This window comes from Lonchura striata, chromosome 3 (genome assembly GCF_046129695.1).
Source record: "Lonchura striata isolate bLonStr1 chromosome 3, bLonStr1.mat, whole genome shotgun sequence".
Lineage (NCBI taxonomy): Eukaryota > Metazoa > Chordata > Aves > Passeriformes > Estrildidae > Lonchura > Lonchura striata.
This window is the reverse complement of record NC_134605.1, coordinates 30,723,808-30,741,742: the sequence shown is the minus strand read 5'-3', so window position 1 is coordinate 30,741,742 and position 17,935 is coordinate 30,723,808. Positions and strand designations below refer to the sequence as shown.

General features: G+C 36.1%; 1 protein-coding gene across 3 annotated transcripts in view; it reads left to right on the top strand.

The window, feature by feature from the left end:
• PLD5 (phospholipase D family member 5) overlaps positions 1 to 16,105 on the top strand; it is a 173,637-nt gene extending 157,532 nt beyond the window's left edge. For all 3 annotated transcript variants that reach the window (XM_021550467.2, XM_021550468.2, XM_021550469.2), the window contains 3 exons: positions 29 to 194; positions 3,692 to 3,806; positions 5,089 to 16,105. In XM_021550467.2, the coding sequence (XP_021406142.1) occupies positions 29 to 194; positions 3,692 to 3,806; positions 5,089 to 5,324 (517 nt within the window). In that variant the 3' untranslated portion in view covers positions 5,325 to 16,105. The remainder of the gene's footprint in view (positions 1 to 28; positions 195 to 3,691; positions 3,807 to 5,088) is intronic.
• Positions 16,106 to 17,935: the final 1,830 nt, after the last annotated feature.

Genomic DNA, 17,935 nt, shown 5'->3' with positions numbered 1-17,935 from the left:
CTGCAAATATTATCTTATTTCTCCACAGGTACTGGCCATATTTAGATGGGAAGATAAGAGAAGCATTAGTATTACGAAGTATTAAAGTACGGCTTCTTATAAGTTTCTCAAGAGACACAGATCCCCTTACTTTTAACTTTGTTTCATCTCTGAAAGCTATTTGCACTGAAGTCCCAAGCTGTAGTTTGAAAGTTGTAAGTATAATCCATATTGCTTTAAAATACAAGATATTCCCCACTGCCCCCCCCAAAAAAATAAAGAAAACAGAACAACTGAGAATTTTTTCTGTCATTATCAAAGTCTTTAAATTCAATTAAATATCAGAAAATGTAAAATATTGAACATAATTTACTTCTAGTAGCAACAGAATTTGAAGTTAATATAGAAAAATATATTGGTGCCAAAAGGCAGCCAGTGTGATGGACAGCCTGTGCAAAACACCAGATGTGGTCTTCCACAGCAAAACCAACAGAGTGAACTGTAGCCACTGGTCGTGTTTATACTGTGAGGTAAGAATCAACCTGACAGCACAAAAATATTATTTAGTCTACATTCTTGTAACCTTACTGTTAAGATGTGTAACACCTACTTTTTCTTCAGTCAAGTGAAAAATACAAGAAAAAATAATGAAGATTTTGCGTTAAATTCAGACTACAAATGCAAAATTGTGAAGACCAGAAATGCCACTCTGGGGCCACATTAGACATGCAGTATAGGAAAGTGAAAAATAACACACAAATGTATTAGAGAACAGAATGTATGGTAAGTGCTACTTCCAGTGTGACACACTTCACTTTTAGGAAGTTGAGGCACACTGGAAATCAGTCACTTTGAATCTTGATGGGGATGGGGGGGAGGGGTGTTTATTTGGTTTGGTTTTGTTTTTTTCAGGTACAGTTCTAAATAATCTGATGAATTATTTTTATTTCCTAAATTGATAATCCCATAAATCCTTCTGACTTTTTGAAAATTGACAACAATTCTTAAAAAGGAGTACTGTTTCTTATACACACAATAAGTGGTATTATGCATATCTAGAAATAGGGCATTTTGTTATAAGGTATGTTATTATAAGTTACCTCAGTAAAAAGGCAGCATAAATTGTGGATTTAAGTTAAAAAACCCCACACATAGCTGACTCTGTTTAAACCACCTCAATTTTAAGTAACTTCTAGCTTGTTCCATATTTATCATCAGAATTCTATTTATGTAGTCGACTTTTTTTTGCAAGTGGTACCTAATACTTATATCAATTGCCTTCTATTTACAGCAGGTAAATCTTTTGTACAGAATTTATCTTGTCAAGAACTAAATGATAAAAGGAAAAAAACCTACTCCTAAACATCTCTTCTAGGTAAATAGTCCAGCTAGAGTATCTGCAGATAGAAAATACAAAAACAATTTTCAGTAAAAAAATCAGCTGTAGAGAATTGTAAAGGGACAACACTAAGTCAGTTACCTCTGTGCTGTGCATCACGTATCCCAGTCTGGGTGAACCACTACCCTAAATAAGCCTTGGTATGAGAAACAGCCCAAGGGTCAGAGTTTGCTGGTGTCAATTTGATTTTGGCTGAAAACTGTGCCATAGGCTCCATCTCAATACTCTTTTTAATTGAAAAAGCATGGCAGATGAGCAACTTTTTTTTAAAGCTGCATTTCTTCTGTATTAATCTGTTACAGCCAGGATCAAAGTGAAACAAAACTATGTGTGTGTATGGAGGTGAAAGAACAGGTTAAAAAAGCAAAAAACTAAATTACCTTTTGAACTATTGAAAGCACTCCTTTTCCCTCTTGGTTTTGCTTTGGCTATGAGAAAACATAAACTAACCTCAGTACAAAAAATACTGTCTTGCAGACATGTATTGTGTGTGTTTATGTGCAAAACCACTGAAATTTTAAGAGAAATGTGTTACAAATTCTGATTGAAATGACACTTAAAATTGCTAGGCTGCTGTAATACCTCCATCTGGTTCTGACCAAAATGCCATACATGCCTGCACTACATGACCTCCTATCTCCATGTTGTTCTGTTCTTTTGGGGATAATATATCCTACAAAGCATACTCAGTAAAGTCTTATTTTCCATTTAACTTTTGATCCTTGTGATATGCCTTGCCTTGATTATGTTGGTTTTTTTTGTTTTTGTTTTTGTTTGTTTTTGTTTTGTTTGTTTGTTTGTTTTTTCCCCTTATCCCTATTGGAAAGACCAGTTTGGCTTGAAAATTTCCAGTGAGTGCCAATGGCTGGCTGTAGCTGCAGGGTGCACTGGTTTGCCAATGGTCATCTTGGAGAAGGAGATGCAGATCTAATTTCTCTGTTGGATGGGAATCTCCTCCTGGTTTCTCCAGGTCTCTGACCAAGCTAATGCAAGTTTTGGATTGCCTTACTGCAACTATAGAGTTAGGGCAATGCAACCCTGTTACACCTGGCATTTTCAGCAACTCAGAGTCCCATTCACAGAAGCATTAATAATTACTGGCTTCAACTGAAACTGTTTTGAGAATGCAAACTCAACACAAGTACTGTGAAGAAAATGATCACTGGAGGAACTTGCACCTAGAAAGCTTTGTTGGAGGACTAACTAAATGCTATAAGCACACAGCCAAAGGACAAGGAGTAGCCTGAATATCAAACTCCTGCTGAAGTGGGGAGTTCTGTCCTATGCACACATGGTCATGAAATTAAATCTTGAATCAGAAAGGGCAGAATCAAGGTGAAGAGCTCACCATTGTGCTTCTTGGAACCTTAATTCCTGCATTCCTTAAGTTTTGTGTTCTTGGCCCTGAAAATCCATCCTGTGTGTGTGAATGCCTGCTCTAAACTCTCAAAGGAGCAGCAGGAAGGAGCCAGCTCTGTTGGGTGCAGTACTGAACAGAGAAAGGTGTGTGCTTTGAAAGAGCCCACAGAAATTATGACCTAGAACAAAATTGCCTGTAGACAACTGGGAAACACAAAGGAGTGGCAAGGAACATCTGTATACAGCCAAGTTATTCTTGAGTGCCCATATTAATCTATTTTTGAGTTATGCAGGTGTATTCTTGCTCATTTTTGTTTGTTACTGATCAGACAAGGGGTGCATATAGCTTTAAAATTATAAATAAATAAATAAATAAACAAATCTTGCTCATACTTCACTTTCCAGGGTAAAACATTTTCCTCTTGTTGCCTGGAAAATTTGATCTCTTTATACTAAATTTAATCTTGAGAAGCTTCTAAGTTTCTGAAATGGCAAGTTTCCTGTTGGAAACTATGCAATGTGTGATTGTAGAGGTATTAATTCAGCTGTTGCTGTGTCTGCCAATCCCAATGCTGAAGCAAGACTTCAAACCCCAGTGTTCCTTGAAAAATGAGGAAATGAGTTAAAGGAAAGTTTCTGGCTCTTACCATGGAGAACAGAAACATGGGGCTTTTCTTGTTCATTTTACAGCCTTTACTACCTGGCACTGTATTGCTTTTAGCATGCAGTAGCCGTATATTTTGTATAGTTCAGAATGCCAAAGCAGGAATATCGCAAACTATGCAAATTTAATTAGAAATACAATGTGCAGCATTTTATTGAAGTTAATGCTTGGCAATAAGCTGTTCTGTAGTACCAACTAATTTCCAATAAAGATTAGAGAACAGACTGTATTTTTTCTGTCTCTTACAGAGCAATTCTCATTAACCTGTGCTTCCTTCTATTTTATGGCAGAAATTCTTTGACTTGGAGGAAGAGAGTGCCTGCTTTCTTAAAGAACAGAAGAACACTTCCCTTCCCAAATTGAATCGTAACAAATACATGGTGACTGACGGAGCTGCGTATATTGGTAAGTTACTGCATCTCAAGACATTCTAGTTTGTATCCAGAAGCCTGAAATAACCTTTTGTAGATGAGCAATCTACAGCTGGTATGTTCTTTAAGTGAAGATAATAGTTCATTTCTTTGGGAACCTGGATGATGACTGAACTTTGAGACTCTTCTCATTCAAAACCTTTTCTTCCCTTCTGAATCAGTTTCTCAAGACCAAGATTCTGCTTTCAGTATCCTAACACAGACTGAAAGCACAAATAGAACACAATTTATGAAGCAGGTATAATTATTAGCATATTCTCTTGTTTTGCAATCCCATGAGGATGGAGTGTTCTCCTTTCCCTATGTTATTACTAAAGCTGTAGTCAGTCCTGGCAAATACTACACAGATGCTGTTCATCCTCATCATCCAAAACCTTACTCTATTTACCATAATGACATTTCAGACACCCTCCTAAGATTAGGTACATATCTAACTGGTATTTTGGGCTAAAAGTGTATTTAAGTAAAATTACTGTGTGACACCCTACAAAAGTTTTTAGTTTTTTTACTTTTACTTGAAAGCATAGGAAAAATTGTCCCATGTGGTGAGGTTTCAATTTACCATCATTGGTAACTTTAGAATTCTTAACATTTCCTGCTGAAGTAACAGCCTTGTTTGTCCAAAATACTGCATGTGTTTTAAGTGTATAATTTAAAATACTTACAGTTTTAATGGAATTAAAAAAGAGGTAGCTGAAGCACTTAATTTACCTGTTTTCCATTAGTCCAGTTAACCTTTTTGTCCTGCTATCCCCAGAATTCAAAGTGCTTGACCATAGATTTCCACAAAGATTGTAATAACTGGCATAAACCAGTAAAATCTATTTTTCTTTCCTCAAATATTATCTGTCAGCAGTTAAGTTGTAAAATATCTACTGGTTTGGAACTCTGAATTGTTTGTACAGCAAAACAAAAAAAGAATATTCATAGCACTGAAAAGGCCAGTGAGGAAAGTAAATTGAGTAATAATGTAATAGATGTAAACGGAAAAACAAATTAGTTTTGAAGAAATAGAATAACCTGTTTTCACTTCTGAAGACTTAGAGATGTTAAAACTTCCAGAAACAATCTTCACTACACATGGTATGTATTGGAGCTTTTTTTCCTGCTGGTATTTAAAAAAACCAACTTATTTCCATCTCTGCACTGGGGAAAATAGTAGTGTTTCATCTGGATTGCCTTTAGGGAGACTGGTTTTCTATTGGTTCTTTTGTTAATGTTAGAAACTCACTGTTTATTCCTGCCTTTGCTTGCAGGTAATTTTGATTGGGTAGGAAATGCTTTTACGCAGAATGCTGGAGCTGGCCTTGTTATCAACCAAGCAGACGCGGGGAACAGCACAAGCATCATTAAGCAACTCAAGGCTGTTTTTGAAAGGGACTGGTATTCACATTATGCCAAAAGTTTACAACCAACAAAAATCCCAAACTGCTTTAACCACAAACTCAATAAAGGAACTTCAAATAAGACTTCCATGAGCAATGTGAATTAGAAAGACTATTTTACCATTTAGTATGGCAATGAAGAGTTATGTTGGGGTGTAGCGTTCTTTCATATTTACAGACAAAAGACTTAAAGAAAAAGCAAAAAAAAAAAAAAGTTTGGTTTGGGGGGGTGTTTTTAGGAAAAAGCACACTTACATTAAATCTGTCTAACCTATATTCTCTATATGAATTATTTAAGACTTTCAAATTTGTTACTTCTGACACTGAATGTCATTTCCACTTCCATGTAAATTTTAATGTTCCACTTTTGAATTTATCAGCATGTGTCAGTGTTTCTGTTTTAGAATTTTCCCCAATTGCCAACCTAGCTAGAGCAAACCTTGAGGCAAAATGAAGATTCAAGCTATGAAATGACATTCTAAGATCACTTATTGACATACAGATAGATGGTAGGTTTACTGTAGGAGAAAATGTAAACAAATAAGCAAAGTTTCACCCACATATATAATTCCCATTGAATAACTACCCTGTCATAAAAATACTTACTGGTTTTGAGTATTTACTTTGAGTATCACTATTCCATGTCTTCTAAGTAGCCTTAAAATACATTGGAGTTATTACAGGACTGGTAGTTCTTTCATCTCCTAACAGTATGAGAAATTGAGGGGTTGGAGTTGGCCTCATCAAGTTTGTGGTATTTCCTAAAGTGTCTCAGATTTTTTATCGAAGTACTGTGGACTCCTTTCAACAGAATAGTTATTTCTAGTTACATGCATTTTATCTAACAGTGAAAATCTCTGGGTTAATAGCTAAAACCTAGAACTGATTTTTTTATGTTTTTGTAATCTAAAAAAAATTTCTCACCCAAGTTAAATATGAGAGTCAGCAGATATATGTGATGACTCATTCTTAACCAATGCACATCTCAAAATCAAATACTGCTTTTTAGAAAGGCCAAGGGTTATGCAAAATCGTGCAATAATTGTTGTTAAATGATCATACAGTAATGTTGTTGATTTTTACACCTGAAGAATTTGCTTTCCTAACTTCTACTTTAAAAAGAAATAAAAATTGTGAAGTGACATTTTTTTGTTAAAATGTCATCCATATAGGTACATACACCTTCATGGACAGAAAGTGATGCTTTCATTTAGACCATAGTTTTAGTTGGTGTCAAAAGTGTGCCTCTACAATCACAACTTAGTTGCACCAAGAAGCAACTGTTCTATAGAAGTACAAATTTACTCTTTGAAGAAATACACACAAATGTTCGATGACTGATTTTTCTCCAGACAGAGATGTAATAGCATAGTTTCATAATAAAAATGTTTCATTACTATGCCTCTGCTTCCTTCGAAGAAACACAGCCATGAAAGCAAACTGCATTTTGCATTTCATTAAATATTCACAGAACCTTCTCCAAAATGATGACTTTTCTTCTCATCTTCTGAAGGCACACTTCAAAAGCAGAGGGCAAAAAAGAGAAAGAAACCCAACTACATTCCAATGTATTCATTTAATCTTAAAAAGAAGTTAAAAATCCACCTTGACTTTCAAAAGGTACCTTTTACTTATAGGGTAAAAACATTCGAACTTATTTCACAGTGAGCACAGTTTAGGAAATTTTAACAAATTAGCATATTCACAACTTCAAATTGTCAGCTTAGAGATACCACACAAGACTAATTATGACCCCAGAAGGCACACTTTTGACAAAGAATTTTCATTTATTTTGCAATTGCAAATATTTACATCATCTTACTGAAAATTATTATGATTAATCAGAAAAACTTTTAAGATTTTCATCTTCTACAGAAAATATTTTGCACAGCTCCAATAGTCAATAACATTTTTTAATATTCAGATAAACACATGCCATTTATTAGTCTCACACACACATAGAAAAGCATATACTCTGACATACTGTTAAGAAACAAGTATTTTAAAAGCAAAAGTTTTCCTGTGTTGCTATAAAAAAAGATCTTTGTGAGGAGAAATTTCTGGATTTTCTTCTGTATTTCAGTATGTATAGCATAGCATGTATGGGAGAGAGATTCCCAGCACTTAGCTTACTTGCTTGAATTTTTTTGTTTTGTTAAAGAAATGAATATTAGTCCAGATCAATTATTGGTGAAAATTTCAGCTGAGTTATACCACCAATAACTTTAGTCTTGTGAGCCAAAAACCCACAAAATGAACAAACAAAAAGCCCATCACATTTTTAAAAGCTGGTTGAGATGGTTTTACAGTTTCTGAGGTCCCTATGGATAAGTGATCTTAAAGTTTGAGATAAACTTAATACCACATGACCTTACATAAAACACAAAATAATTTATGCAAACAAACAAACAAACAAAAAAAAACAACAAACAACTGCCTGGAGTTGTTAATTGTAGCACCTAATGGCAATAATATACAGTAATCAGTCAATGCAGGGGTTTTTTTTTCCCCTCTTGCATTATGGATACTGCAAATGTGTTACGTTTTTTAAAAGACATCATATATAAAAAATGGAGGATCTGAGTGGAACACAAGTTTGTCAGATGATAAAGCTAAGTTGTTTACAAAGCAGGATTTAGTGATTAAATGAGACTGACCACTGACTGATTTAGTATAACAAATGAATGGTAAAATAGTTATATTGGACAGATCCTAGGAAAATGCAGATCATGAATACTAACAAGATCTGTTAGTTTGCGAATATTTACTTATTGGCTAGATAAACAGATTCTTGGTGCTTCAATTATCCCCCCTCAAAGAGCAGATACTTTAATGTATTTTTTAAAAGTAGCAGTATGTTTTGGTTTTATGAATGGAAGAACTTGGGTGGTTTTGAACAACTTTCAATGCAAAATACTGCCCAGCCATCCTATAAATGGAATGGCAGACTCAAATTTCATTTGGTATAAAGTACAGATCCATGCTGTAATAACTATTTAGAATGGCGTCAGCTCCAAAGTAGTACATAAGGCCTTGACCTATTACATTAGCCAAAAGACAAAATGCGTCCTTGAACTTCAGCAAATGGGAAATTTAAAATGCCAGATTATTTTTTGAAACTGTCTAAGGGGATTAACGCCAATTATTTGGCCTAGGCCAGTGCTGTTGCTGTTTAACTAGATTTGCTAAAACAGCCTCAATTTTGGCTTCAGGTCCTTCTACCACTGTAATAGATCAGAAGCAAATCCATAGCTGATTTCACACTAGTTTAGCAGGGATCAGAATCTAAACTAGTTTCCTCTTGCTTCCAGTCTCCTGAGTATCACTACTGCACAGGCTATTTCCTAATTTAACAGGGATTTGCATTCAGGGGTTTCTCACAGACCTCACAGGCATAACCCAAAAGATGCACTTTCTCTAGGTCCTTCTAACTGGCATTGGTAACTCTGTCATATTAAAGGCGATTTCCTAAACAGAACGGTTTTATTCTTAAAGCATATAGACTATACTTGTTATTTGCTGCAAACATTTACTAGTGCCTTATTCATACAAGTTTTTGTTTAACTGTTCCTCAGATTAAGTCCTGCTAAAAATCTTGTATCTAGTACAGAGGCATAGAGCAAACTTCCTAAGTAAGAAGACATTGTGATGTTTACAGTTTAGTACCTAAAACTAGAGTCACAAAAAGACAAAAACTGACTGCAAGATGTTGGTCCAAACCACAAACACATTTTTATCCAATCCCAGTTCAAGAACTAAATTTCACAATTTACTCCTGGCTTCATTATCAAATGTCCTGCCAAGGTATAAAATCTGAATTCCCCCAACATCTGGCTCCTATCAAAACCATAATCACAGAAATTCCTGTAGCACAGGTTGAAGTCCAAATATCATGCAGTGGCTACTTTACAAATCTTGCCTGTTAAGTCTCAAGTTGTTTCAGGCCAGCTACTTTTTCTGCCTGAAGCATGAACTAGTATCCACAGCTACTCTCACCTCTTTTTTGAAGACCAGAAAGGTATGGATTATGTGCTACAGCACAATGGCTGTTCCCTAACAGGAACAGATTTAGGATTTACCCAATGTGGGGCCACGTATTCCTTCCAATAAATCCAGGCTGTGCTGGTGGCTCAGAAGAGAGTTTGAGAAACAAGTAGAAAAGCCTCCAAATTCTATTTTAAGACCTACATATTATTTGCTATAATACCAGCTACCTAAATTCTACTACATTTTTGAGATTTGTGCAAATAAAAACTGTTACCTGCCAGTTAACCCTGATCTAAGAAAACATCCAGACAATTTATTGGGTTTTTTTGTGACTTTAGCATGTACTTACTGGAAGGAGTGTACGCACTCTCATCAAGATGGTAAAGACATCAGCTGGCTCTTCCAGTTCTTCAGTCTGAAGTTGTAAATATTCCCGTCTCAGATGATTATACACTTGACTCCTGAGAATGGCTTTATAGAGAGCACTAAGTATCTTCAAATCTTTCCAGTCTTCAAAATTAACTCTTCACTTTAATACAAATATACTGACTAAATGTTTAGTATGTTTCCAGATGGTAATTTCTGGTGCTGTGTTTTTCTTCCACTCTTACCCTTTCTCTATCTATATCATATATTCATGGGTTTTCAGTCATTCAGTGTTTAAAATTCACAATGATGCCTCCCGAGTTGAAGGTACAATTTCTAACACTGCTCCACTTCTAACACTGCAAGGTATAGCAGCTCAACTGATACTGTAGGAGATCGATTTTCTTAGCTGTAGTTTTTCACTTTAATTACTGCTGGATGTTATTTATGATTTTCTCAGTATTGAATCAGGTTGCTCTTGGATCATCACTTTGCACAAATGCCTTAGAAGCTTGCCAAACTAGCATGTAAAAGAGACCTCATTCAAAATAGTTTAGACAGGAAAAGAAGAACTCATGTGCTTTACACTCTGAAGAGTGCTGAAGTCAATGGATAAACTCCAGTCCTATAATAAAGTGGAGCTTTCTATTGTACCTCTTGTTTAGATTAATCCTGCATGGGCTTCCAAAAGTCTGTGAGAATTGTTTGTTTGGAATACCTTGTGATCAGGAATTTACAGAGAATCTGAAAATAATCCAGCTGTATTGAGTGGTTCAACACAGTAACTTAAAATGGGTTTTCATGAAAACACATTCATATTACATATCCATGTGATACAACTGCATTAACATGCTAATGTCAGGTTTTCTCTACAGTTCAAAAACATGTAGGACAAAAATCAAGCTACTGCAGCCTATTTCTGAAAATATTGTTAAAAATAGATTTTAAGAACATACTTCAATTCTGGCTGCAAATTATTCTGCTATACTAATGTAATCAGCTCTATTTTGTTCACAACAAATTCTACACTGCGATTTTATAGGAAGACTCAATAACTTTTTAACCCTATAAAATAACCATGATCATCCTCATTTTAATAACAGAAAGAAGGTTGATGGCCAATTCAGGCTACAGAACATAATGAAATATAATAAAATGGCTGGCAACTGCAGCATTCCAGAGGATTATTTTAGGTTATTATATGTTGCATGGCCACAAACATGAACAGTATGAACTACATGTATCACAATGGTGTTGCATGAACAAATGGTGGACATTGAATCTCACACAGTAAAATCCATCCCTCTTGTAACAGCATAAAATGTAAGGATAGAGAGGAAGGGGCAAAAAGAGCCAGAGGCAAACTTGGATCAGCTTGAGTTAATGGACTGGATGTTGACATAAAAGCTCTGGACTACATTTTTATTTTGTTCCTCTCTCTGCAAAATCCTGTGTTTCCTATACATCCTCCTTGCTCATCTTTATGAGTGAACTCCCATGATTGTTTTTAGAATGAAGAAGGAACCTTTAACAACTACGAACTTATGCTTAACAGAAAGAAATTAGCATGAATAAAAGTCCATTGATTTCTGTTTAACAGGTACCAAGTAGTAAAGCACTATTTGAAATGGGACTCCTTGGACATTAGAAGTTTCTAGTGTAATATAAGCAAAAATTGACAACATAGCAAGATGCCTGCAAATTTCCCATCACACACAGCATTTGCTTGTGATTTGTTTGTTCTCTCAATGTACAGATAGTTATCAGACAGATACCATTCTGAACTACTTATAAACTGGTGAAAACTAAGCACAAGTATCAGGCAATCCAGCTTGACACACTCAAATGAGGAAAAGGAATCCTCCCAGAAGAGCTAACTGTATAAAGTTTATAAGTCACATAGAAGCTAGAATTATTTTCCAATCTAACTTTGAGGGACATAATGGGGGTTTTAATGGGGAAAGAATCTTTCTATTAAAGATTGAAGGCATGCACTGTTATATGTAGTGTCTAAGCAAAACAGCATGTAAAAAGTAAAAGGAGAAGCTCTTCAAATGGAATTATGTAGACCAACTTTTTGTTGACTGACCTGATAAAAAATATTTGCTAGTAGATTTGCTCAATGTTCAATTAATTCACAATAATATCTTAAATTACTCTGCAAGTATTCCTTATTTGTATTTCTTCAAGTGACACTGTACGTGTATTCAGTGTTTTACTTGAAAATTGACAAAAAAGCAAGATGACTTTGGAAATTATAGCTGTTTCTTTCTCAAGGTCAGAGGACTTCTCATCTAACCTGTTCTCTTATTGTCTCCTACTTCTTCAGCAGCCCAGTCCATGCTTCTATTTGTCATTGCCTGAGTAGCAAAGAAAATGAAGTATTTTTAGTCACCTGCTGTTTTTGAAAACTGCTGGCTGCTCGACGTGTTCTTGCCCTTTGAGAGATCCCTTATCTAATAAGATACTAAAGGTATAATAGAGGACAAGAACATAATTCCAGATGCCTCACATAGTTATTGACCGTGAAAGACACATATGCAAAATCTGGAAAAAGAGATGGAGGACAGGGGTGAGGAGAATGCTTGGCAAGCTTTAAATGAGGTAGAAGTCCTGATGATATAAATACCTCTTCTAGTGAGCTTGCTTTATTCTAGAATAAACCATTCTTTACCACACAGCCAGATTTGCAATGATGGAAATGTGTGGCTAACTTCAGCATGAAATGGTGAGAGGTCAAATGGCCATTGTCTTTATGAATTGAACTAATTTCTTCACTATGTAAGAGAGTTGGAAGAAGCAGGTAACATTCCCTCTTCTGAGGCAACAGACCATGTTGCTACTAGAAATAGAGCTGATAAGGTTTCTAAAAGAAACAAAGATCTTACTCATCTGAATTCTATTAATTCTCACAAGATGGTGCATCTCTGTGGGAACTTGGTGCTCACAGATTTTGTACCAATTTCTTTGTGGCAAACTGTCCGACTTCTCAGGAGAGCTCCTTTTCCTCCTCACTATGCTCAAGACAGTTGTGACATCTGCTTTTAATAATCTCCATATTCTTCAAAGACATTTCTAAACTAAGCTGTAAGAATTTTCCCTGGGAAAAGGAAAAATGAAGGGCAGGTTCAGCGAAGAATCCAAAGAACCCGGTACAAATACTAAAATATATAAGAAATCAGGATCAAAACCACAAGGCATTCTCATTTTTGCCAACAAATGACAATTGGGAAGGCAAATGAAAGGCTCATGTGGTACCTCAAATTAATGGGACTGGAATTTATAAACCAAAACTCTTACTTCTATGGACATTTCAGAGAGCATCTGAACTGCTGCTCTCAGTATGCAGAGATGCAGTGAAGAATCAGAGAACTGCTTTGATGTGCTGTACAAAGGTTTCAGCATTCAAAGTCTTATATACATTTCTCAATGTATACAGCTTAAAAGGTAGGCTAAAAAATGGGATTCTGTGTATATTTATACAGATTTTACTGCCAAATAATAATTGAAAACTAGTCACTTCTCACAGCAGTTGTGCCTTCACATGTCACCACAGAGATCTTATTGAATACATCTGGAGAAAGACAGAAAAGCAACATCTGTGGCAGCAAGTAAGCCAACCAAAAAAGGCTGCAAGCCCATTTTCCAAATGCTAGTTGATAAAACAAAAGCATTCAGATGCCCCATCCAGCTCAGATTCCAAATATCATTGTATCATATTCCAAATACAGACTTGAGGCTCCTCACACACATACAATCAGAAACATATCCTCAAAGGAAAAATTAGTATCTTTGCTAGAAGAGCTTGAAACATCTCTAGTGTTCCACTTGTCCCACTGCTGTCCTACTCTTAAATAAGGCTGACAGGAAATAGTACAGCTTTCTGGAAAGGGCCACATATCCTTTACTAGAAAATGAAAATATGAACACAAAGAGACTCAAAATAATGAGTTACTGAAGTGGACTCCTGGCTGCAGCAAAGAGGGACATCAGTGTCACCATTTCTGATAGCACACACCAAAGCCATCTACTCATCATTTCCTCACTGCATGTGGGCCAAAGCTCACTTAAAAAAAAGGCAGTGTTTATCTCTGAATGAAATATTCCAGAGAGGATTATACCTTTCTTTTTTTTTTTTTCTTAATAGATAGAACAGCAATCACTGCCCCACCTTTCTTCCCTTTCCATATTCCACTTTGCAAATTAGCAAGTGTTTCCACCATCTCTGCCTCTTTTTTGTTTTCAAACTATTTCCTGAATGCTGTTTCTGAATCCCTTGCTGCTGCTTTGTAAACAAGGATAAATCCCTGCAACTTGCATTGTTGGTGCTGTAACATCCTACAAGGTTACTTCCACTAGCTTTACCTGAAGTGCTCAGAAGAAGGAAGTGCATGCACACACTGTTTAAAGACACACAAATTACTATGTATGAAGACAAGGGAAGTCAGGGCAAAAGCAGCATGCAGGCACTACTGGAAAAATACCTGGACAGGGAAAGGGTTTAAAGTCATACTCCTCAGTCCAATTTCACCTTGGCACACCCAAAACCTGTATCAGGATCTAGAGCTCAGTTTTGCAAACCTTTCACAACTAACACAAGCCTTGTCTCCAGGTATTCTATTTGCTGTTGGCCTGGAGTCACACTCCAGGTTAACCTGCCAAGCTAGGCAATAACAAGCGAGTCAAAACTAAAAACAACTTCAAGCCACATGACCTCGACTTTATCCTGCAGATGGCATTTGGCCACAGAGGGGCTCTAACCTAGGTACTTGTCACCTTGTGACAGTTAAGATGGTCCAAGCTCACCATCATATATAACACCACCACCTTCAAAAGAGAAAATGAAGAAAGATCATCTCTCTGCAAATGTATTTTAAATATCTGAGTGTGACTTTGGCACTGCATTGTATTTCCCAACACAATCTAAAAGTATCAGGAGTCCTGTGTAGAGTTTGCAGAGCAAAAAGGGTATGTACTCTATGTGTCCTACTATACCTCTTCTGATAGAATAAATATCAAATATAAAAATCTGTCTAAACTTATTTTGAAAACTGCATGGCCAGCTTATGCAGTAGCTAGATACATGGCAAGGTTACAGTATTACTCTCTAAGGAGAATACAATTAATATGCGTAATGTATTTTGTTCAGTTCAAGCACTGTGTAGTCTCCAAGTTCTGCTATGAGAAGTATGAATCACTTCTCATTATCCTTCCTATTCCAAAACACAGTATTTATCACAGATGTGTACAATACAGCGGCATAGCTTAGGCCTGTTATATAGGTCAGTATCTGCAATGCACATGAGAATATAGTTTGCCACTGCAAAGGAGAGTGGCTGCAAAATCTATTTTGGATAATCCAATTTATATTTGAAGAAATCAATGTGTGGTAATTTCCAGAACTGTGAATATAAGGCAACTGCTGCATGCTTGTATATTTGATAAGTTTTATTATACTATATCCTTATATGAATGCCTATGCAGTGTAAATGCTTTAATATAAGATACTGAATGGTTTTTTTTACACATTATTTTCTAAACAATGCTACATTTTACTGCATGTTTTTTCATCTTTTTGTGTTGGTAAAAAGTGCAAGCTGCAAGACACATGCTTTTAATAACTTGCACAGCAGCTATTCAGATCCATTATAAAAACATGTTCTTATGTAAAGACCTAATTTGGCAAGAAATGTGCTTCCTTTAGACAATGGGCTTGGTTCACAGCAATACCTGTGTACTTAATGTTTATTTATTAAAAAAATAAAAACATTATCCCTGAATCTGTAAATTGGGCCATTGAGTCTGCTGGGAGCCACTGTGTTGGTATGCTTTGTACCTTTGAAAATGTAAATCTGCATTTACTAGGAAAACAGACGACCTGTCCTGATGCAAGCTGTAATTGAAAAAATCCAATCCCGAGCAGCCACTGTCTTTGGTGCTGCAGGATGACAATGTAGCAATCTTTTTTTTCCTTTAAACAATACTTAAAGTTTGTACTCATGACTTTAATACCATGAGTTCGTTACTTGATTGTGAACTGGGCCCACTGTTTACTGTATTACTATTCATAACCAAAGTTCAATGCAATTCACAAAATTGATCAAACTCATTTGTTTGGGAGAAAAAGAAAAGAGACTGATTTTGCTGATGTTTTGGAGAGCTGGCTTGGTACAGAGTGTTGCTTCTATACCAACACAAATAGTACCAACACAAGGAAATTTTTTTTAGTGCAAGGAAATCACTAAAAGACTGATGGCTAAAAACAGCATTGTGAGTGGTAATAAACTGATGGAAACTAAGTTGTCAATGATCCAAATCAAGGTAGTAATTCATTAATTTAAAGATATGTAAATATTTATTTTAATGCTGCAGCATCAGAGATCATTTTTCATTGCTTTGATATCCAAGGATTCCTAGTACTACACAAACATATTTTATCTGCTCCAGTTTTTAGGTTCAGTACTTTCATTCAAAGCAAAGTAACTCCCATTTCTTTGTACTGCACTGAAATAAAGAATCTTGTTTCAATACATAATGATTTTCTGTTTCTCTCTGGTCTGTTTGTTTCTATGAGCACAAAATCCCAGATATTAGCCCCTACTCTCCAGCTCCCAGTCCACTGTACATACCCACCCCAAAGGCAGACCAGATAACACTGACAGACCGCCTGGTGCCTCCATGCAGGGCTCTGCAGAGCCTGAGCAGCACTGGCACTGGTGCCAGACACTGGGACTTCTTTCCAGGCCACAGGATCCTCTTTCCTAGTAGATTTGCATTAAATTTCTAGTTGGAATCTGGGAAAGCAGGCATTAACCCCAGATTTCTCATTTCTCGGGAGACTCACAGACTCATTGTGATTTTCTGTTGCCAGGACTGCTGTCACATTCTATTAAAACTACAGGAATCCTAACCAAATGAACATATATTACCCTCTGATTTGTATTTGAAAAGCTGCTACCAGATTTAGAATTTACCAAATTCTAAATAATTTGCTCTATGGAGACTCATGTTCCAAGTAGTTTGGAAAGGAGAACACTCAGCAGCAGATAATATTCAAACAAAAAGGTGAAGACTGAGAGGGGATGGAAGGAAGCTGAATTTCTCAAGATAAACACCAGCCTCAGTAGCTTGTGCTTTTTTAAGAGCTGTTTTATGTTGCACCAGGAAGGCAGCTTTTGACTGCACAGGTCCAAGTGGTGTAAGCAATAGCTGCTGCCCTGTGACCCACAGAGTTTCAAATACAACACCTGAACAGGTTTCAGGTACAGCAGGAGTGATGAGGGCAGAACAAGGAGAGAAATCAATTCCCATGAAGAGAAGCTTTACGTTAATTCCCAAACTACCCTGATTTTGGGTATTTTTTTTTTGACAATATCAGAGCACCTCACTTTCACATTTTGCATGCTTTTTGCAAGACAATTATTCTACTTTTATTTTAGAGCCCATTTTCATGAAAAATGAAGTATACACTTAACAAAAATATGCATTTAGGAACTCAATATTCTTTTCACATATACAGCTTCACAACAATCATATGAAGCAAGAACAAAATATTAGTCCTGTTTACAGACAATTAGCAACTATAATTGCTTACTGGGCACTGCATCACTACAATTAGTCTGCAAAATACACAAAATTTAAATTCAGCTGCTGACATGTATTTTCATGTTAGATTTCCTTTCCAAATATGCATTTTCTCTGGAAATATACTTGGAAATGTTCAGATGCATTCCATAAGAAGACAAAAAAATTTGCATCCCAATTGCTGAAAAGAAATCAGCTGCAACATCACAGCTACAGTGCAGCCCATTGCCACTGGATTGATTCATAGAGAAAGAAGGGATTTTATCCTATTCCCTGCCATTGATCACAAAGGATTTGTGCTCCTGTGGAATGAGATGATCATGGTGAAATGGGTGGATCCCCTCTCCATTCAGAATCACATGCACTAGAAAGGCCACCTTTCAAGTAAAGCAGACAATGCTTCCTTACAATACTATAATGTTTTTCATAGGATACACCCTTTTCAGACTTGATATCCACCTCCAAGGCAGCACATACATTTTATTAATTAAAGTAGGGCATTGATCCCAAATATGTTGACATCTCCAAGAACTTTACAGTTTCTTACAAAAAAAAGCTCTCCCCTACCCCTTGTTTTTGTTTTTTTTTTTTTTGTTTACCAATACTCATTTCTCATGGAGTGTCACATGCAATGCTGCACTGAAAGAGCGCAGCAAGTGACAGCACCTGCACCCCAGTAGGAGCATCCCCAAATCAGCTGTGCTATGCTCTTGCTAACCCTTTTGGTGCCAAGTAACAAGAAGTAGAAAAGCCATTTTCTTTCACATATAGGTTTCTTAAC